The sequence below is a fragment of the Poecile atricapillus genome, chromosome 4 (genome assembly GCF_030490865.1).
Source record: "Poecile atricapillus isolate bPoeAtr1 chromosome 4, bPoeAtr1.hap1, whole genome shotgun sequence".
Lineage (NCBI taxonomy): Eukaryota > Metazoa > Chordata > Aves > Passeriformes > Paridae > Poecile > Poecile atricapillus.
In genome coordinates, this window is record NC_081252.1 from 26,728,428 (window position 1) to 26,751,190 (window position 22,763).

General features: G+C 39.0%; 1 protein-coding gene across 5 annotated transcripts in view; it reads right to left on the bottom strand.

Annotated features, from left to right (window-relative positions):
• TSPAN5 (tetraspanin 5) overlaps positions 1–22,763 on the bottom strand; it is an 83,401-nt gene that overhangs the window by 28,965 nt on the left and 31,673 nt on the right. Inside the window, exon 1 of one of the 5 annotated variants that reach the window (XM_058837603.1) lies at positions 13,026–13,097. The exons of the other annotated variants lie outside the window; for them this stretch is intronic. Coding sequence (XP_058693586.1) covers positions 13,026–13,085 — 60 coding nt within the window. The 5' untranslated portion in view covers positions 13,086–13,097. Of the gene's footprint in view, positions 1–13,025; positions 13,098–22,763 lie in introns of those variants that run through there. 5 annotated transcript variants of the gene reach the window in all.

The following is a 22,763-nucleotide window of genomic DNA, read 5'->3' on the forward strand; positions in this document are numbered from 1 at the left end:
TCTCAACATAAATTGTTAAAGCATTTCATTCAAGTGGCTAAAAAAGTGTGCTGATGAAAGGAGAGGCAAACTGCCCAAAGCACACCGATATATATACACATCTATGCTAATGCTTACAAAGAATGCTTTCCTCTAAAGCCCATTTCTTCTTTGCCTTGAGATCAGCAGCAAGAAAACTCCACGCACTACAGTCAGTGAATGAAGGTGCTGATGAAGATGCTGCGTAGGTGACTAATTACCATTTTTGTTCATGGCAACATTCAGACATAGAATACAAGATGTCAAACCTATTTCTATTTTATGTTCAGTCTCTAAAAAACATCAAACTATATTTCACAGATAACTGTCTTGGTAAAATCTTTTCCCTCCCGACACAAAACCCACACATGTGGAATTAAAAAAAAAAAAAAAAATTCCCAGTTTCCAGACATTTTTCAGGGACTTGACTGCTTCTTATAGACTTATCCAAAGGGAAAAAACAGACCTGAGAACACAATGAGAAAAGCTGCCTGCCCCATCTTGCAGGATCCTTTGCATGACGTTTTCTAATGAAAAATTAAGCACCCATGACCCCAGTTTTCAGAGCAAGACACTATGGCTGTTAATGTATATTTTGCTTTAACCAGTATGGGATTTTCCATTTTGTCTGACAAGAAAGCAAGATCTATACACTCCTCACAATGCAGTCAATTGTCATGAGTTTCTTACTGTCTTTTCTAGTTCTTTAATTGTTAAAGCAAGACATCTGCTTTCTGTTACTGTTGCTCTAGGTATTCATTTTATTGCTTTCTGGCAGTGCAATTGTATGCACTGCCAATCAGCTTGGAGCAAGAGTCCCTTAAGACTGAAGTCCCTCTCCTCTTGTCCATAGAAATTGATATTCTGGAAAACACACAAAGAAGGATGAATTATGCCCTATTTCCCCCGCTCCAACTTTTGAACAACTGCCTTCAAGCCTAGACAAAATAAATTTAACTCTTTTCAAATGCACACTGAGACTCTTCAAACTCAGGTCCTGATGCCTGAAGAAGATACTTACTTTGGAGCAGATTTATTTTAAAGGATAAAAAACTTTAACATGCCAGTCACTTTGTAAAATTCTTCAATAAAAGTTTTTGGAAGTGTAATATTTGTATTTCTGTGAGATCTAGCTCATTTCCTAAAACTAGTACCTTTCTTTCCCCATAGAAAGACCATTAAGGTACATACTCCACCACTACCAAACACATTCAAAAAGCCTAGAGTTGAAGTAACGAGACATCTCCATTCACAGTCACTTTGGTACACTCATCTCACATAGATCCCATCCTTTCTCTTCTTTCTACTCTCTACTGGAATTTGTTTCACCACACTTTTTCTCTGCTCTCCTTGATCCCAAGGCTTTGCAGAAAGACAGAAATTCTGCTGTACACACCTTTCCAAAGATCTCTTCCCTGCCTTTGCTTCTGAGCTACAGTAAGTGCTACATGTCCTTTTGCTTTTCCTATCCAGCCTTGTTCTCATCAATACCACCCCATCTCTAGCTCAGTCCTCTCCACTGCAGCACCTTTGACTGAAGCCAGTTTCTATTTGCAAAACCTTCTAAAAATTATGTAACTGGTGCTTTAGCAGCATATATAAACATTATGGACTTAAAATACAAACATCCACAGCAGAAAAGTGTAAAATAAAATAATTGGGAAAAAACCCTAAACCTTAATTTGACATCCTCTATCATTACACTTATCATTTCTCTTAGGCAGTTTGACAATGCAAAGACATAAAAGTCTTCTCATTCTGACATATAAATCAGGTATAAGAAGAGGGTAAGGGGGAAGGAAGCATGTTTTGCTTCAAGGTAAGGTGAAGGAAAAAGGTCTGGAAGCAAAACCACAAATGGGTCATTTTCCAGGTCTGTTCTGTTGCCCAGGGTTAGCAGTTTCCAGCCCCTGAGGGCAGCTAAAACTCTTCTGTCTTCTTCCTGCTGCTGTGCCAATCTTATTCATCCCAAACCCCTCTACCTGAGCTTCAGAGTATTTAGATGCATTTCCACCATGAGTCTTCATGTTCTTTTTCTGAAGCCACTGCTCCACTAAAATTTTGAAAAATAACACCACACCCACAAAAAAACAGAATACGTTAAGTCTCATTAGAAAAGTGATACACAAGTGCTCACTTATTTCAGCTGCAAGCAGTAAAGCTGTAACATCTGATTCAGGCACTTGATACTGCAAACAGAAACAATCTGAGCTAGTCTTTTTCCCTGGTAACAAATGGGCAATTACATTGCCTACACAATTGATTGAACAAGAGTGCAGAGCCAGGAAACACAAACAGGTTTGCTTGTCAACACAGCAGGATACTCTGAATGCTCAGCATTTCCTTTTGGAAAAGCAGTCTCAGCTCCTAGCTCTGCTTGTAGGTTATAGAGAGGGAATCCCAAAATCTTCTACCCCAGCTACACAAGCTGCCACATCCCAGGTTGTTTCATAGGAGATTTGTTCTCAGAGATTTCATAGAAGATTCAAATGTCAGAGATTCGTTCTCTTCACATTGCAGAGAAGCAAACACAAGTGGAGGATGAGGGAGGAGTGAGAAGACTGAAGCAGTCTGGACAGAGAGGCAGGCAAGTGAACACCACCAGCTTTACAGAAAAACTTGAGCCAAACAATCTAAGCTTGCTCTCCTTCTACTTAAAAAAACAAAACAACAACAACAAAAAAAACAAACAAAAAAAACCCAAAAAAACCCAAAACAAACAAACAAACAAACAAAAAAAACAACCAGCACACAAAAGACTGGGCATCAAGCAAATGGTGAACACACCCCCAAAATACAAATGCACAGAGAACTTCTCCTAGCAACTTTTTCAACAGCTTTATTGCCTCTTCCCTGCACCAAATGCTCATTCCTGGTACTCCTTCTGGAGTCTCCCACAATAAGATGTTCAAAACCTTTTACAAAGAAACTGCTACTACATATATGAAGAAAACGTATCTTGAAAAGGTAGGAAGTGAGTCGGTGCAATTTAGTAACATGCCAGAAGCCAAGTTCACATATTCAAAATCCTGGCCCTGATATGATGTGCTTGTACAGCTTATCACACTTCTCCCCTGATCATATCTAATTCAGAGTTATAAATTCTCTAATAGCAAATGCCGAAATGTATGGCATATGTTAATACATGAAATAAATCAACTTCCAACAACTACAACACCGAGTGTGGGGCAATGCAGGACAGAAGCAGACAGCAGAAGGGCTGTGGTAGGTTTATCAAGAGTTGACAGCCTACGAACACCTCATTTAAAGGTGCATCAAGATGTACAGAGGCCAGCAGTACTTTGTCAACATAAACAAAAGCAGAACCTCAAAAGTCACACCTATTCAAAACTTGGTTTTTCAGAGAGATATAGGAGGAAAAAATGCCAAATGCTAAATAGGCAGGTATCAAAATTATTTTCTAATACCCATGCCCAATTGCTATCAGCAATCCAGACGCACAAAGTCAAATTACAAGACACATGTTGCGTGAATACTGACAAAAATTCCTCATCGCTTTGCACTTTAGTCATTGCAAGACAGGGAAATGTCTCAAATGGAGTATTTTTAGCCAATATCAGCATTTCCTGTGTGTTACACTAACTGCCCAGAACTAAAAAATTCAGATTATGTATTAGAAATAGTTCTATAGACCACTGAGTGCAGCTTCCAGAGACACTGGAGGTCTGCTGAACAAAGCTTTGAAAAATTCTTTTCCAGAAGGTAATTCAGCTCTGCATTTTGCTTTGCAGTGTGTTGCTTCTTACTAATTCTAGAGGTTACTGTACGTAGATTAAACCAGACTATTTACCAAATTAAGCTATATTTTTAATTATGTCAGTATTAACCCATGCTTTAGTATCTATACTTATATCTTTCTAATTTCCAATAAAAGTAAAATATGCAGGGATTGACATAAATTTGTCCTTTCTGCAATAGCACACTTCACAGGGGCAAAGTAATTTCTTTTCAAACACAAGCAACAAAGAACAAACAGGCAGCAACAAATGGTCACAGTGCTGTTTTCCTGAGGGGTTTGTTCCTAGGCAAAAGTTCCACTTTTTGGTAGCAGCAAAAGCACCTCTATTATTTGTCATTCTCAAACAAGGTGTTGGGGGCTTGACTAAACTTGCCGACAAAATCCTCTTCACTTCTGTTAAGATGCCCCTTCAGATCACATCTGTTTAATGTGGCATGGCAGCCTGGGATGGCTTTGCTGCCAACACCTTTGCCAGACTTGTGCTGAATATACAAATACAACACTATCACTGCAATTTAATTTGAGGATTAAACTTGCTTTAAGAATAAATGCATTGAAAAAACAGAACTACACTGGAAGATTTCCAGTTCACTATGACAGAGCCTCTTCTCATATAATTTCAGCTTAGCCAACAGTATGAGCAGTATCACCTACATCATATAAAATGCTCATCTGCTTGCAAGTGCAAACTTTTATTCCCAGTGTTACTGCCACTTTGAATTACATTATTTCCATAAACTATATAGTTCCCGACTAATCCACCAGCTTACTTACTGCTCGCACAAACCTCTGCTTTGCACAAACACTAATAGCTGATTCCGACACCTAGCAGTAAAACAAGGAAACATCTTTGAGGGATCTGGAAATGTAATTGTAGTACATGCAGATGGCTCCCTAAGAGAAAAGCTATAAAAAGCAAGTGACTAAGACCCTTGTGCTGCAAAGCTGTGCTCTTGCAGTCAGTCAGTCTTTGCCTACCACTTTTTCAAAACAACATTCCAACAAAAAAAAAATCCCCAACAACTGTGCACAGAGGACTGGATTTGGTTTGATTTCATGCACTCACCCATCACTTCAATTTAGACAGCAACTGCTACTCCTCATCGGAAAAGTTTCTTTCTTTCTGCTCAGCCCCAGAAGGGTTTCAAGGCACTAGGTGAGCAACCATTTAATTATAAAAATATGAATACTGGGTAAGTTTCCATGCCCAGCTGGACATTGTTAGAAAAGTGAATAAAAGAAAGCATTTATTTTTTACTATTGAGTGCCAGCAGTAAAACTCATTTCAAAACTTCAGCTGTTTCCCACGGAACAGTCACTCTGCACAGAATCTCAAAAGAGACATCCACAATCCACAGACTCTCAACTCCAGCCCTCCAGGCAAAATCCACTACACTTGGCTTGATCAATTGGAAGATGACACAATTTTCTAGAACACTGTCTGTAAGAATCCCACAGAATCTTGTTGGAATAGTGATGCTTTGGGCACATTACACAACAGCAATGTGCTAGGGCAAGCAGACCTCTGTCAGACTGAAGGGCTCAGAAAGCCTCCTGACCACCCTGATAGAAGGTTTCTCAGCACCAATAATACAGTCAAGGATAGAAAGAGATCAAGAAATGTGTGTTCTAACAAACCTGTGATAAAAACAAGGGCAAAAGCACCAGCCAGGACATTTCCTCAACTTTGCTTAAAAGTCTTCAAGTTCTAAAAAAGGACAATTCCATGCTACAGATAACCCATATATCAGCTAACAGATAATTCCAGCAATGCATTTATACAGCAGAGAAGATGTATCTCAGCTGCTAACTGGAGACAAGTAATTCCTGCTAAAAACACGAGTGTCAAGAGGGCACCCTGGTAGAGGAAGGGTAAAAACTTGAGCGTAAAGGAGAACATGCACAGCACCAAATTGCTAAATCAATCTTGACACCTCTCTGCCTACACTGCAACTTCAATCCATGCTAGAAGAGAAAATAAACATTTTGCAACACAAAAGTGCAAGCACAACACTACACAGAGGAACAACTTATTTGGGTTTTTTTTTCCCTTATCTGAAAAATAATGTCTAAGTTTTACCCAAAGTTAACAGCATCAGGAGTTTTACTTTTCAGACACTAACTGACAAACAGAAGCAACAGGAGAAGATTCAACTTGAAAGACTTCTTTTCCCAGAGAAGTGTTCGGAAAGGAAACCGCTCTTAAGAGAGCTTCTCCTGCTTTTCAGCCTTGCTTTTGTTTAAGAGCAAGTATATTTGGAAGCTGATTCTAAATTTGAGAAGTAAATGCAAACAGAACGAAATAAAGTTTAACTGAGCAAGGAAAAGCAATATCAAACACATTTTTCCTGTTTTTCAATAATCCCATTCACTGATCCTCTTTGAAGCAACTGAAACTATTTGTACATTGACAAACATGCCCAGGAAAGTCAAGAATGTTCTGCCTGCCTTCTCTTCATTTCAAAACAATTCAGCCTAGAAAATTTCCCCATTAACCTGTTCTGTTGTTCATCCACTATAAGGACATTAGAAACCTTTCAAAGCATGAATTGCTTTCCTTTAACTGTATCTGCATACTTTTAGATATTTATTTGAGCTGAAACATCAGGAAACAGAAAGAGACCTTTAAATCTGGTCCTGCTGCAAATAACCCTGCATTGGGCTACCCAGAGACAGGGAAAGAGAAGAGGTCTTCAACAACGCACAGCTGTACCAGCTGTGACCACGACTGTGGAGCTGTCAGCAAGAATCCTTTCTGACCGCAAACAAATTGGAACAGTAGGAGGGCTGAACATATGGGACATACAGATGGCATGAAATCTAACAATCCAAACACAGTGTCATATACTTAAAGACTAAGAAAATATGTGCTATAAGCTGACTTTTTTTTCACTGGAAACACAACAGAAGACAGCCTTGAAATTGCATGCATCAATATGTGAGCTAGCAAGTTGATGGAATACAGAAAGAGAAAACACTTGACATTTAATACAACATTCTCAGAAAGATTACAACTGCTTTCTGTAAATTTCCTTCACATCCATTATCTCTGCAAAGATGTAAAATGGCTAGCACCACCAGTACAGCTGCAGCCCACTAAATGTTTGTGGACACTTCTTCCAAGTGTCACACTGCCACTGGCAGTGCCCAACTGTAGGAGTTACAGCATATGGATTATAACTCCCATAGGACCCCATCTGCACCCTACTACTGCACCCCATCAACACCAATGAAACTGGGTTCTCAGGATTATTGTAAATGGACCTGTAACCCTTCATAAGTAGCTGGGCATGTCAGCATAAAACTGCACCTTCATTAACTACACTTCAACCTAAACACTGCCAGGGAGACAAGGCAGCCCAGAGAGTGTAGACTTAAATGCAAACACACAAACAGAAGCATAAAAGATTACAGCTCCCTAACTCCTTAGAATGACAGGGTGTTTTTTATGAAGGAACATGTCTTCAACAGCTCCTTCTGTGACTGCAAAACTCCTGGTCTCCCTAGTAAATCATCAGGCTTGTGTCACACGAACAATAAGGAAGAAGGTTTTCCAGCATCAGGCTCGTAATTGCTTTGCTCCAAAGTCACTCTCATTTATTCAACCACCCATGGTTAGCCCTAGCCACCTGCCCTGGAAGCACAGCACACTTTTTTCAGCATGGGGTGGGGCTCCTCAGTCAGTCCCATTTAGATGTGTCTGCATAAAATCACCACTTAATTCCATGACATTTGGTACAGCGCTGACCCCTATTCACACAGAAGGCATGAAAGGAGCCCAGTGTAGTGGAACTGCGTTCCCGGCGCGGCCGCGCTCTTCTGGCTGCCCTCACATGACCTCTGCTTGGTTTCTGTCACTGCCAAATGGGCAGAGCACAAACAAGAGCAGGGTGGCGTGTCACATCCTCTCTCTGGATGCACCAAATCAAGCAATTAGACTCTACAGCAGGCACCCTTGGGGCATTAAAAAGACAGAGCAAAGGGAACAGAGTGTGTGAAGACGGAGAGACACCACCGATTACTTTTTTGCCTCTCCTTCACTTAATCCGGTAATTAGCACTACCAGCTCTTGCCTCAGGCGGAGCAGAAGGAAAAACCCTTTATGAGTTGGAACGATACGGCCCAAATTAAGCAATGGGGCTGCTGCTCTGCCTGCCATTGCAGTCAATATATATGATTTTTATGTAACAATGCAGGACAACAATCCATCCATAGTTTTCTACACTGTCAGTGTGGTCTATCACCAACTTGCTTGGAGCTCCTACTCCTGCCTCTCCTACACAATTCCTGCAAGATACGGATTTTTGAGGCTGTGCTACAAGAACTTACCAGCCCCAATCTGTAACATGTACAAGCCCCTGCACTCTCAACCAACAAGGACATTTCTGCACAAACAAAGAGCTTCTGATCAGCCATGAGGCCGTGTGGAGGCTGGAGCTGAGAAAGAAGCAGCAGAAGGAGAAAGCCCACACTCCACAGCCTTCCAGTGACTAAGAGAGATTAGATTTGGCTGCTGGCTGAGCTGTCTGTCCCCATAAAACACTGCATCTATTATCCATCTAAAGGCATGAAATACAACTAATTTTTTTTTTAATGTTTGTAGAAATTACACTGTTTTAGTTCTCCAGGCAAATGATGCACAACAATCAGTATATACAAATACACTAAATTGTGGCACAATTCCCTCTAGTTTCCCTTTTGACTTTAACAGTGTACAAGAATTACTAGAAGCTTTTGAAAATTCTCTCCATAATAACTACTAATGTCCACAGTGCCTGACTTAAGAGAAGAAATGTATTACCAAATTTGTAGTTAAAACTGAGAAGTGTACCAAAAAAGCATAATGGAAAACCGGTAAACTCTTCTTAATTCTACTGTCATTAATTCTCATCATAGAATTAGAAGGCTAAAAATAGTACCACTGTCTTTGAAGCCACCTGCTCCATGTCCTCTCAAAACGTATTTTTATTTTAGAAAGAAAAAAATTAATGAGTGTCCACCAGCTTTACCAGATTTTCTGTTCCTTAAAATTGCATGCAATCTATTTCACAAATGAAATTGTTTTACCTCTTCATTTGAGAATAGCTGCTTGTATTTTTGTATTCTCACACAGTTTATTTTTTTAAATGGATATCCCCTTGCAAAATTAAGGCATCTTATAGACCACAGATTTCCTGGAGAAGAAAAAAAAAGTTCCACAAATATAGATTCCATTCTTTTCATCAATTTAAGGATTCCCTCAATTCTTGGCTCCCAGTAAATATGAAATAACTTCATCCAGTTTGAGTCCTAAGGTATTCATACATGCTTATGAAATATATCAATTACTTTATCAACAAATCTCACTAATCAGTGTAACACAAACATATCCTTCCTATTTCTGCCACATGAATCAGCAATAACTGGGAGCAAAACCAAAGACCCTAAGCTGCCTGATACTGTGTCCTATACGCACGAATCTTTTTTAGGTACTTCCCTATATTTCTATGCAGCCTTCTCATAAACCAGGAGTGATCGGACTGGAGGTTTGCACAAAGTAAGGAGACGACTACTCTGTAGGCCAATCTCCACTGACAGACGCAGTGCAATTAAGAGCTCAGCTTAAGCTCTGACTTATACTTTCTACTTAATTCACTCTTCCAAATCCTGTCACCGAGGGCCTTCTGAGTAATCCAGCCACCCCAGTACTGCAGGTGCACACAAGGAAGGCAGTAAGACAGCTGATAAAACCACCCCAAATACAAGCACGTGTATATTGGCCACAAGCAGGCATTTAGAACTTTGGACAAAAGATCTCTGCCAGTCTTCTAGGGTAATGAGAGATACTAGTAAATGCAAAATCACAACTTTGATACATTTTTATAATAATAATATTTTTCAGATTGATCAGAATATTTTTCTGGCTTTAAAAGACAAAACATAATCAGACACTAACAAATGCACTACCTGGATCTCAGACTCTTCTACCCTTCCTGTTTTTCCTTTCTTTTCTTTAGTGTGTAGCTCTGAGTGCTTCCTAATAATTGTTCTGCAGTTAATCTTACGAATTGAGATTTTTATTCCTGTGTTCAATGATGCTGAAAATTGCCCATGTGAAGAAATCCCCTTGGAATTACACAAAAACTCCTACTATTCTTAGCACATACAATGCACAGTATGGTGAGCTGCATGGTAAGCATCCAGGTAAGTCTTCATTTACAAAAACCTCATTTCATAATGAAAATTAACATACCACCCTGCCATAACTTGCAAAACAAAACTGAAAACTTAATAAAGGAACCCTGAAAAATACAATATCTGTTTGTAAAAGCTGAGGAGGTGAGCTGTGCTCAATGATCTCCCCCAAGTCCTGCAGGACATCTGCCAGTTCCAAAGCAGTATCTTGGCTGTGCTGCATTTTCAGAGATGGTGCACTTCAGTAGTCTCGGTAATCAATGCATCACAGTCCACCTCATGATTTAGATTTTTTCTTTTTAAATGCATCCTTGCATGAAAATTTTCACTTTAGATTTTTTAACCTGAAAGTGCACCTTAGAAACTCTTTTGAGTCACTGTAAAAAGAAAACAATCCAGTAACACTGACTTCTTATCAAAGGTGATATATTCTAAACTGTAGTCCTTCATCTATCCCTGTTTTGCCTTCAAGAAAAGGCATTGAGGAACACCTTCTAAATAAAACACATCATTTTTATCAGTCAAATTCTAGACAGACACCTATTCTTTAATACTTTTGCATAAAGCCATTGCTACTGATTTTGCAAAGGAAAAAAATGCCCTATGGAAGTAAAATTTCTTTCATCCCAAGAGTTGTCATCACCTGTATTTTTGTACTGCAAAAGAGCTGCCAAAAAAATGTTTCTACAGAAACAACCTCATGTCCCCATCACCTCTCCATTTACGCAAGAGCAAGAGCTTTGCTAGAAGCATGTGTATGAACTCAGTCAGCAGTTTTTTACACAAGACATCTGATCTACTTTTCAGCGAGTCCTCTTTGAACAAGCCATGTGTCCTGCAGCACAGATAAATGCATTTCCATTGACTTTTCCTCTCAATTGTTCAATTCCCTTCCACAAAAGCAATGCTGCACCTTGCACAATAATAAAGATCAAGAAGTGTTTATTCAATCAGCAAGGGGAATTCTCCACTGAATTATTACTGAGTGAACACTGTATATTCTTACATCAAATTACAAAAAATAGGGCATACTTCAGTGAAATTGTATAGTATGTTTTTTAAAAATCGAAGAGTGATTGGGAGCAATAGATTGAGACTGATACCGTTGTAGCAGAGACAAAGAAAAAAGAAATCAGCCTCGAGTTAGGGCAATGAGCTCTTTTACTGTATTTTAGAAGTCATAGAAAAACAAGTAACTACCTAACAAGTTTAGTATTTCTCCTGAGAAATCTAAAACAATATTTAATATATATTTCATTCTATATCATTATTTTTATTCTATCACTGAAATTGGTTACTTTGACAAGCCTTTTTACAAATTTTCAATTAAGATTCCCGTAAAACTTATATGAAAGACAAAACCTCTAAGACAAAGAGTACAGCATCTAATTGGTATGTTTGGCTGAATGAAGAACTAAAAGCAAGCCTTTTTTTGTAGTCCCATGTTCAATTTAACATTTAGAATGCTTTATGCAATATCCACAAGTTGTATCTATTTTTTTTAATCAGTAATGCTTTTCATTATTAAAATTTGATCTGTGTACCAAATTTAGCTAACTGGAGATTAGGCCAATTAACTATAAACATATTTCCCTCCAAAATAAGAGTAACACAGGCAGTAAAATTGCAGCAAGTTTAAAGAATATGAGAAGAATGAACTTTCAGCTATTATCAATTTCTTGTGATTTTTTTTCCTCAGTAAGATAATTTATTTAGCACAAAGGAGCATGCTCAGTTCTGTGGAGTTTATTCATTTTCCGTGGTCAGTTACAGACACCCAGGACTAAGGCTGCAGTTTGTTTTTGAGAACTATTATTTTCAAACATTAGTTTTAATTTGTACTGTAGTATGAAACACAGAAAAGGGCAACTGTATAAGGACACAAGATTGAAGTGGAAATTCCAGGGGAGCTAAAGTAACTGTGGCCATCTGTACTTGCATTCTGCAGCAAATGCTGCTGCACTTCACACAGAACCCAGGAACTCCTTCCAGCTCTGGTGTGCTTATCACAATCCACCTTGGGCTCAGAGCACTAAGCTTGGGGCAGGGGCGACCACACAGCTGTTTTTAGAGAAGGGCTCTGAAATGTCTTTAGTTTAGATGCTCTCATACCTTTAATTGGGAGAGGGCTGGTAACCAAAATGCATTTTATCTTGAAGTATAGAGGAAGATTCTGTTTTCTGTCTTTTCTCTGTTTAAGACCATCTAACACATTACAAACTGAGAGCTAATCAGTCTTACACATGCAAAGACACGTGGAGTTAAATGGCAACTTCCGTACAGTGTTTATACTGTACGTAAAAAAAAGCATCAGAGTTTACTACCGTAAAACAAATGCCTAAAACTACACTCACACTGCTTAAATCCATATTATGACAAAGGAACTTGAAATAACTTCAGAAGACAAAATCACCAAAAAGAGGATTACAACACAACATACGGAAACTCTTGGATGCTTAGCAAAATCAAACATTAGCAGCAGTGCAATGTTACAGTTGCTGATAAAAAAGCCTTGGGCCTGAACTACAAGGCACTACACTCTTTACCTTTCACTAGCCTTACAATAAAAACAACATCAAAAACATATATAGACCTTTCTTCTTTTTTAGCAGTAGTAACCTGAATGGGGATCTTCTATTAGCAATTCCAAAGGTCATGAACTTTTATTTACATACCAGACTGTTTGCCATGTAGTGTCAATAATCTGCTGATTAAAGGTCTCTCAAGTCCCACAGACACGATAGACCGTGACAGCTTAATGACTGCTTATTATAATCTGGCATAAGATACTTCTAGAAATTAACGTTTTCTCATTCCAAACTAGTCTTGGAATTAATGAAGAAGTTTAGAAACAGGAGTGCAAGAGACCTGAAGCTATAAATCAGACAATGAACTGAAAGAACAGATGACAGCACCACCACCAGAGTTCAGGAGCAGCCTGACCTGCAGTACACATGTTAAAAGTTGATTACCAGGGTGCCTGGGAAGTGGCTGCCCACAGTGACCAGGGGCTGACCCAACAATGAGACAGCAGCTACAGCACACGAGTTCTCACCATGGTTTTGCCACTGACCTGCAGCAAGACCCCACACAGGTCACGTCCCTTCCATGCCTCAGTTTTTCCTATCATCATTTGTCTCCTCCAAATAGACTGAAATCTTCAGGACAAGGCCTGTCTCAAAGCTGAGGGTTGAGTACAATGCTATCTCTGTAGTATAAGCAAAAAACCCCAGTAGTTTCTCAGGCTCAGGAAGGGTAAAGTGTTGATGAAACTGATGAAAAAAAAAATAAAAATGGTTTCTTATTGTTCAATTAAATGAGACTGAATTTGGGGGATCATGACAGATTGTTGCTGGTTCACTTCCATTTAATGTACTGAACACACAAGAAAGAACACAGCATGTGAAAAAGCATTTAGCAAAGGTTTCATTTAAGCAGTACTGCCAACAGTCACTGGTTTTGGCCATACATTATTACAGTGGGTTACAAATCCACTATTTGATAGATTTAAAGTCTAAAGAAAGGGAGGGGAGGGAAAATGGAGATAAATGTAGGTGTAAAGGGCTGGCTGTACAGACATTTGATAAAAATATCTAGGAAAGTCACAGAGGAGACAAGCAAAATGCAGAAACCCATCTTTTTCTAGTGGCCTGTCCTAAACTCCAGTAGAAAAGAAATCTAAGAGCAGGTTTATCAACCATTCCCACCTGACAAACTTTCATCTGCACCAGGGTATTAAAGGCTGTTTTGGTACCTTTTAGTCACAGCAGGCAGCTATACTTTAAAAGATGCAATTACCTTGTGTGACAAAGCCAAACACTTTTTTTATTCCATTAAAAGCCCAAGAGCCAAAAAAGGAAGAAAAGAAAAATAAAGCAAAGAACATAAAAAGCAGGATAGAGGAGGTTCATGCGACTTGTGCTGTCTAGTTAATTTTCTCCTTGCCTGTCCTAATTAAAGTGCATTTGGGATCAACATAATTAAGTCTAATAATGCCACAGAGGATCCTAAGAGAGCAAGGGCATTAAGCTTGTTTGCTACAAGCTGCATGGCCTTGCCCTTGCCAGAATGACATGAAGTGCTGACCAGAATGAAACCTGCCCCTTGTGATATTTTTTGCCTCTTAGACATCACAAATATAATTCAGGAAACACCAGGCTGGTAATGGCCAAAATCACAGATGGACCCCAGGCAAGTCAATGAAAAGATACTAACAACAATGTGAAAACAAAAGAAAAGGAAACTAAAATTGTGATAACATTTCTCTCTGTGGGCAGTACCAGCTACCTGCTAATTTCGTCTGTTCCAAAATTCCTCAACTGTTTTGTGCACCCACCCAATTCCCAGAAGAGGAGAAATTCCCTATGAAACGAGGCTTGGAACAAAACCCTTGTTTTGGAATGGCAGATTTCTTCTATTTCATTTACACTACAGATTGTATTCATTGCATTAGATTATTTTAAAAACAAACAGAAACCCTAAGAAACAAGAACAGAAACTTGTTCCAACATGCCTTTAGGCAACAACCAGCTTTAATCAACTCCTCCAGAGAAACAAAAAAATCCAAACCCCATGTAATAACCATCCCATGCGCTGAAACATGACATAAGTTTACTGTTCAGTGACAAAATGCTCATTCTTTAATGTTCCCTGACAGTGTTATTAGCAATGAAGAGTGCAAAACAGATCTAGAGTTTTTCACACGAATCACCAACTTTAAGTGACTACTACTAATTTAATGTGATTTCAACTGAATACTTGCTGTGCAGTCCCAAAGGTGTTTAAAGGATAACTTTAAATTAGAATTTTCTTGGACTCTCTATGTTGAAGGCTGGGTTACTTTTGCATATTTTTTAATATTTGCTGGGATACGGGTTTTTGTTTCATTTAGTAAGAAAAAATAAAGTTACACTTAGAAGGACTTCTAGGAGATTCGTGTTTTCATCCAAAATGTTGACTCTGCTCATTCAAATACTTTTATTTCTTCCCACAGACTGTCAGCAATGACAAGACAAAGTAAACTTTACATCAAAACTGGCAGAGTAGTCAAAGCGAGTGAGCGACTGTGAGGCGCTCAGTTGGCGGCTGAGGTTAAACCACAACAGCATATCAGAGAAATAACACAGAATTCTTAAAAGCTTGAAAGCTTCACAAGGTAGCATCTCCTTAAATCATAGAACCAGTTTCAGTGTTTTACCATACTCTCGGAAAAAACTTCTTCCTTACATCTAATTCAAATTGACCCTCTTCAGCTTGAAAATATTACCCTTGGTTTTATCACAACAGGACCTACTAAAGCATTTGCCCCCAGCTTTCCTGTGGGTTCTCTTCCTGTAGGTACTGGAAGTTCTCCCCAGAATTTGCCCCTTCCCCAGACAGAGCTCCATTCCTCTGATCCACATTCATGGCCTACTCTGGACTCACTCGAACAGCTCTGTGTCCTTCCTGTGCTCAGGACCTCAGAGCTGGGTGCAATACTCCAGGTGAGGTCTCATGAGAGCATCCTTCAAAATATTTTAAAAAATCAGTGGGAAAAGGATTTCAAGCTGCTGTTGCTACTTTACAGTGTACAGAATGAAAACACAGGGCCCTGATGACCAGCTTTGCCACATTTGCCATGCACCAAGGCAAAATTCTGCCAAGCCCAGCTCCACTTGGAAAAGCAACTGAGTAACCATTAACTCAGATATTTACTAAGTTCCAAAATTAATAATGACTCTGAAGCAAATCAAAAATGAATGGAAGTTTCTTCCCCTCCTCCATTCAGAGAAGGACAAACAACTACCAAAAAATAATAATTATAATAAAAAAATAAAAATAGGCTGTTAATTGTCTCTGTGTTCTTTAGAAAGAAAAACCTGACAAATGGTGTCCCTACCCATGGCGTGGTGGGGGGGGGTGGGACTAAATGATCTTTAAGGTTCCTCCCAACACAAACCATTCTGTGATTCTGTGTTGGGAAGACTTATTATTTCATGCCACAAGACTGCACTTCCCCCTGTGCACTTCAAATGCTCTTAATGACACCCACTGCATTTAGATCAAAAATGTTTCCCAGAGGACACTGACACTGCAGCTGTGCATTGTACTGTAGAAATTATTTTGATTAATGTCAATGTACAAAGTAAAACCCTTATTTTAACAGCATTATCCACCCACAAGTTCTCTGGTGCCTGCTCTGGGTCCCACTACCTGCAACAAAACTGACTAGTCTTGAGCATTTTGAAGGAATTTGGATTAAGAGACTCTTATTATAAATTTTGGTAAGTAGTGGTAGTGAATCTACTAGGATATGACAGTGAGAATGGGGAGGACAGGCTAAGGAAGCAAATATTTACCAATATCTCCCCACCAAAATGGAAGGACATGACAACTAATTTCCAGGTGCTTGTCAATATCATTCAATATCATTCAATATTTTTCTTACCAGCAGGATAAATGAAAATAACACATTTAATCGGTCTTCCTAGAGCAGGCAGAATGAGACCTCACCTTTATTTTAACTGAGTCCAGAGATCTAGAGAGAATGAAACCACCCATTCAGCAGAGGCAACATATAAGGAGCTACTCAAAAGCTGACACAGCCAAGTGCAGAAGCGCAGTGCAGAGATCAGTGTGTGGCAGCTCCTCCCAGAAAGGATCTAATACAGGATTATTCAAATGGCTGATGCTTGTTAAGACTCTCAGTGCAAGTAAATTCTGCCCAGACTTCAAGATCCCAGCTATATATACATACACACACAGAGCATGCAGACTTATCAGGATGATCCCCCACTTCCCATATTTTTCCTCCCTCCAACAGCAACACTGAAGCACTGCTGTAATTTCAGTCACAATGACTATGTGCTTCTCTGGCAAATCCAGTCACACATTGCTTCCGTATTGAGTATGCACCATTGAAAAAATCAAAGTTTATAACAGCAAGTGTTTTAAAGAGCTATGGTCTATTCTAAGTTGAGTCAACAAGAAAGAGCAACTACATAAAACCCTAGTCCATACAGGAGCATAAAATTGAAGCCATATATCCTGCAAAGTACAGACAGTAATCCTTATGTTCTATTTATTCCCTATAAAGCTTAGCTGGATGTTACATCTAGTCTTAGGCACTTAACTTTTACAAAAACATGAATTGCTTAGAGTACCTAAGAAAGCAAAGAAGTAACTGTTGGCAAAAAAAAACTCCAACAGACTTAGAATTCTTATTTACAACACAAAGGACAGCAAACTGGTAATAGACTCTAACCACTGCATAAGGAAAAAGCAATAACCTGTACTCTCTGTTCACAGCAGAAAGAGCATCAGGCTGATATTTAATCAAAGATGAGCCAGATGAGATATCAAGTAAAGCTCTAATAGGAAGACAGTAGAACACATCAGCTTCTCTGCTAAGTCCCTGATCTATTGCTTTTTTGAGCCAAAAACATTGAGTACTTGAGCCTTCCCTGTATGATCCATTATTAAGCTGTCTCCCTATTCAACAACACACTTGTCTTTTCAAATAACTTTCTTTTGCTACTGGTATGCTTGTAGAGGCCCTTTTTAGCTATTTCTCATGTCCCACGACAGTCTGAACTGCAACCAGGCTTTGGCTTGCTGGATGGCAGCCCTAGTGCCCAAGGATATCTGCACACACCCTCTGCCTGTCTTTGCTCATGTTTCTTTTTTTCTTCTTGCTCTTTTACACTTGAATTCATTAAAACTCCTTGCTTAGCTCCACATCCCTTCTTCTGACATTCTTGGTACTCTGCACACTGGGATGATTTGTTCTCAACCTCTCAATAATCTTTCCTTAAAGACCTCAATCAAAACAAACTATTAGCAGTTTTCTGTTTTCAAGTATCAATATGAGAAGCTGATCTGACTTCCAATCTTTTTTTTATCCGAGATTCAAGAAACAGGGTAAAAGGTGGTGTTAAAATTTCCAGAAAGGCAAATACTGGAAAAACAAGAAAAACTTGTAAAAATAAGACGTAACCAAAGCTAGTACAGACTGACAAGCTGTCATTGTAATTATGTTGCCATGTCTCACCCCATGTCCCATGTCTCCAATGAATACATTCTTTACTTTTGAGCTGAAAGCTTTTTCTTCTAGGACAAGAACAAGTTGAATGTATTGAACGATTTTGTTAGTGAAACAAAAATTGCAAACTGAAGAGACTAATGTAGACTCCAGATCTGGCAGTAGACACCAAGGATAATAATCCTCTACACCTCAACACTCTCAGTGTTATTGTTTAAAGTCATGTATTAGAGGTCAACTATAAAAGACTTCATACATGCCGCAAATGATCACTCGGAGAAATCTGACAATCCTACCTTTCTTTATCCCCAGGTTGGAAAGGGAGCTAAACTTTACTTCTCCAAACTAGTATCTTGCTGAGGATGTAAGTGTCTCTGTCCTCTGACTGTGACAGACAAGACAGACAACAGATCCACTTTAGAATCACGGGCACAAAAGGCCTAAAAATAGTTCAATGGATTTTCATGCTGTGTAAATCACATACCAACTAACTGCTGCTTACAAGCTTTTTCTCATGAACCTTGTACCTTCCACATAATACTGTGGTCTCGAACAGATAAAATATTAGTGCAGTCTGCCTTGTAGTAGCACAGACCTTTTTTCCTTTAAGATCTGACTCCTATTGCTAAAAAGAGGCAAAGAAGCTGCACCAACTGGAGAAATCAGAGAGAATATTCTATGGCAAAATGCTGGCAACTGCCACATTCATCAGTATATCAACATTAAATTATAACTCCCTTTAGCCATTCCCTCCAAAATAAAAAACCGAATATAGTCATTTTTAAGGACCACATAAGAAACACCAATATTAGCAATAACCCTTATTTGCAACATTTCACTGCTTTATCCCCTAACTCCCTTCTTTCATATGCAGTCCCCATTTCCATCAGCATGCTGGTTTTGGCTGGGATGGAGTTCATTGTCTTCACAGATGTTACTATGGACTATATTTTGGATTTGGGCTGGAAACAGTGTTGATAATACAGTGATGTTTCCATTCCTGCTGAGCAGCACTTGAACAGTCAAGGTCTTTCCTATTCCTCATCCCACCCCACCAGCGAGGAGGCTGGAGTGCCCATGGAGTTGAGAGAGGAAATAGCAGGGACAGCTGACCCCAACCGACCCAAGGGATATCCCACACCAAATAACATGTTTGGTACAATGCAAACACATAATGTGAAAGAACATTTTTAAAGTCTTAAAGCAAAAACCACATTAGACCTGGAAGATAAGACATTTAACTATCCTGCAACGGTTCTAACAACGTCCAGACCAAGGAATCACTGGATTTCTTGGATGGATAACCATGAAAGTTATCACCACAGCATAATTGAGAGTCTAGCTGCTTGGAAACTTGTTTAGCATGCTAAAGACATTGTCCTGTTTAATTTCTCAATTTGTCTGAGCCACGGGCTGAATTTGATCAATTGTCAAGGTCCAGACTTGTATCTACCACTGAGAAAAAAGTGTGGTGTCCCAAAGGAAATCACTATTAGTACTTCTCCAGCTGAGAAACAGCCATGGCATTTACTGAAGTACTTCTGCTGCTGTATTTCCTATAATTACTTCTTCAAATCCTCATCTGTTAGGATTACTAAAGGTCCACGGCCAGCAAGGAAGCTACCAAGGCTTCCTTTGGGGAAAGCAGGAATATAGCTTCATACAAAGAGGCCTATAAATAAGAAGCACATTGTGCAGACAAACTGGCCAGTGCTCAATAAATGCTTCTACTTTTCATTGGCATCACCTAAAATGGTGTGTTAGCAGAATTCTGTCCATCACAAGTTTAACATCTCCTTAACCTTGGCCAGCCTATTTAACATGACCTGTATCTGAATCCCTGCCCTGCGTGCTACCTTTGCCAGAAAAAGTAGAAATTGGCACAAACATGATACAGTCAGAGAGCTAGAAAAAAGCTTTTCTCTATCCCTTCCCCCAAGATGATGACAGTCAAGGAGTGACCTGTGGCTTACAAGGAGTTGGCAAATTGCCCTTTGGATACAGAAAGCAGATGGGTTATGAGCTACTGAATACTGAAAGGCTTAGACTTAAAGAGGTAAGAAAGGACATGGTTAAATCCATTCCTTAAAATCCTCATCAAAAGGCAACTGTCCTTTGCTAGCAGGCAGTTCATCTTGGTGTCAGATCAAACAGGGCCACTGGTGCTTCAAAGGCTGTTATGACACTGATGCCTCAGAAGTAGTTGCACCAGCTCACACCCATTTCTAACAACTCTTTTCCAGCAATCTGCACAACTTCCGAGTCCACCCAAGAGTCATGCAACAAACATCCAAGATAACAGCTGAAGAAATGGGTATAAAATCTTGGATGAAAGCCAGCAGTTCCCAGAAAACAGATCTTAATTCTATATTCCATTGCTCCAAGGCTGACTACAGGGGAACACGCAGTAACCAATTTCTTATGGGAACTTTAATCTCTTTGGACAGAGACTGGGAGGAGTAAAAAACAGGGAGTCCATGAGGGCAAAGGAAAAAGCCTAAGAGAGACAGATATAGAGAGGTGACATTTTCAGATTTATTTCACTTGATTGGACAGAAGTGCACATCACTTGGGCCTTTTGTCAAAAACAAGGGAAGACTAGAAGTGACAAGTGAAAAAAATAACCCAGACTGAAGAACATAAACTAGATCCCTGTACTATTTATGTAACAGAAAAACACTGAAATGACTGGCTATTCATGAGTAATTATCACAACTATTATAAAAAGATTTGTTAAGGGAATTTTGGCTGTTATATAATTATTCTATGGGACACCATCTGTCTTTAAGTCTTCATAAAATTAAACATATGCTGTTTTCACCAACTGCTGTAGTAGACTCACATTCTAATCCTGCTTACGTGCTGCAACATAAGAAGCCTATTCATATCTCTGTGAATATGTCAGAGCCAAATATCAAGTTGTGCTCTGCTGGTAGTTCCTTTGGAAAGCCAAGCCTCCTCCCATGCTCAGCTAACAACTTTAGGGTAACTCAAGGGTTGCACTAACTCATCATACATAGCTTAGCCTCTTGCTTTGCTGCAGCTTTCCTTTGGCAACAGAGCTGGGATATGAATATTAAGGGATATTTCAGTTATTCTTAGCTTTTTTATTTTTCCCTCCTCTTTCAAGTTCAGGAAGAGGACATCTCAGAACTTCAACTGCTCAAAGAGTTCCTGTCAATAAAACAGGGTCCTCTGCAGCAGGTTCCTACTCCATCTCTTCAGATAAGCTTTTTGCATAGGATCAAAGGTTCCTTTTCCTTCCAATAAATATTGCAGATGTGGGCCAAAGGGCTTCAGAATTATTACAGAGGAAGGTGGAAGGGATAACACATTTAGCACCTTACTCCTCCCTGTGCTCTTGACAAGAGGTCAGCAAAAGTTTGAAGAGTGGTGGTCCAAGAACTGTCCCACAGCAATGTCATCTTTCAGTCAGACCACGGTATAGGACCACGACTTTGCAAAACTCAATACATTCCTCCTCCCCCTCAAAAATTAGTTCCAAGTAGTCACAAATTATGCTGGCTAGTCACAAATAAGACTTGCTATTCTGAGATATCAGTATAACAAAAAATAACAAAAACCCAAACAAATAAAACACAACAAACTCAAAATAAGACAAAACAAAATTAGCTGCTGAGTTGAGGAACTGCATGGAAGACCCAGCTGAGCTCTCCAGAAGCAAGATTATATACAATATAAAACATGAAACAGAATCCTTTACCAATACCTGTCAAGGCTCTCAACTCAAGGGACCTCCAAAACAACTATGCATTTAAACTTCAAGCTAACAGTGCTGCTGAAAATAAGTGAAAGTTTAAACTAAAACACATTTTCCCAAACAAAGCCAGCCTTTTGCATCAAGTCTATTTCCACTTCATTTTTTCCGTTAAGTACAGAAGAGTTAATACAATTTGTCAGACACTAGGACAGTTACAGTACAATTAGCTGAAGTGGGCTGCTTCTCTTTCTAAGTGCTCACAGAAGGAGCAGTAACAGGAATTGGACAACCAAAGTAATCTGATTTCATTTTTTTAAAAATTGTAGAATGACTGGCAATTACAAAAAACTGTCAGATATAAAATAATCCTAATTAAAAATTGAACAAACTGTTTATTTGGCACTATACTTGAACCACTAACATGCTAGAACTGATAACAAGTCCTGCAGATTTAAGCCTCTTACAGAAAATTGGCTACAAGGCATTAAACAAAAGATGTACAATGCACCAGAACTATCTAAATGAGAAGAAACAACCATCTAAGACTGCAGCCTCTAGGTAAGATTTACAAAAGGTATTTTGTTCAGATGAACACATGCTAGCCAGTACTGGGGAGAATTACTGTCACAAGTCACCAGCTTCAGGTCTGAGAGCTACACAGTGCTTTGTGTAGCCACACAGGTGGTGCTGATAAGCTTGTGGGTTCTGTTAAAAATGACCATATAATATTGGCTTTCGCATTTATGTATTAGCTTTTACAAGTCGTTAATTGATCATAAATATTTAGATATAATACAATTTGTAACTCCTTTTAGCTGTTTATTAGTGTAACATAATCTATTAGTTTTGCACCATATAGCTTGTAGAAATAGTAGTGTAATAAATGTATTATATCATAAACCTTAACAAAACACAGAATGTTAAAACGCTCCTAAGTAACTAAAAGAATTGTGTAAAACAATTATGCTTGTTTCCCCCACAGCTACTAACCAACCTCTCTAAGTAATAACAGTAACACAAACCAGAACACCAGAAAAAAATTAGAGAAAATCCTTATCAGAGAGTGTAAA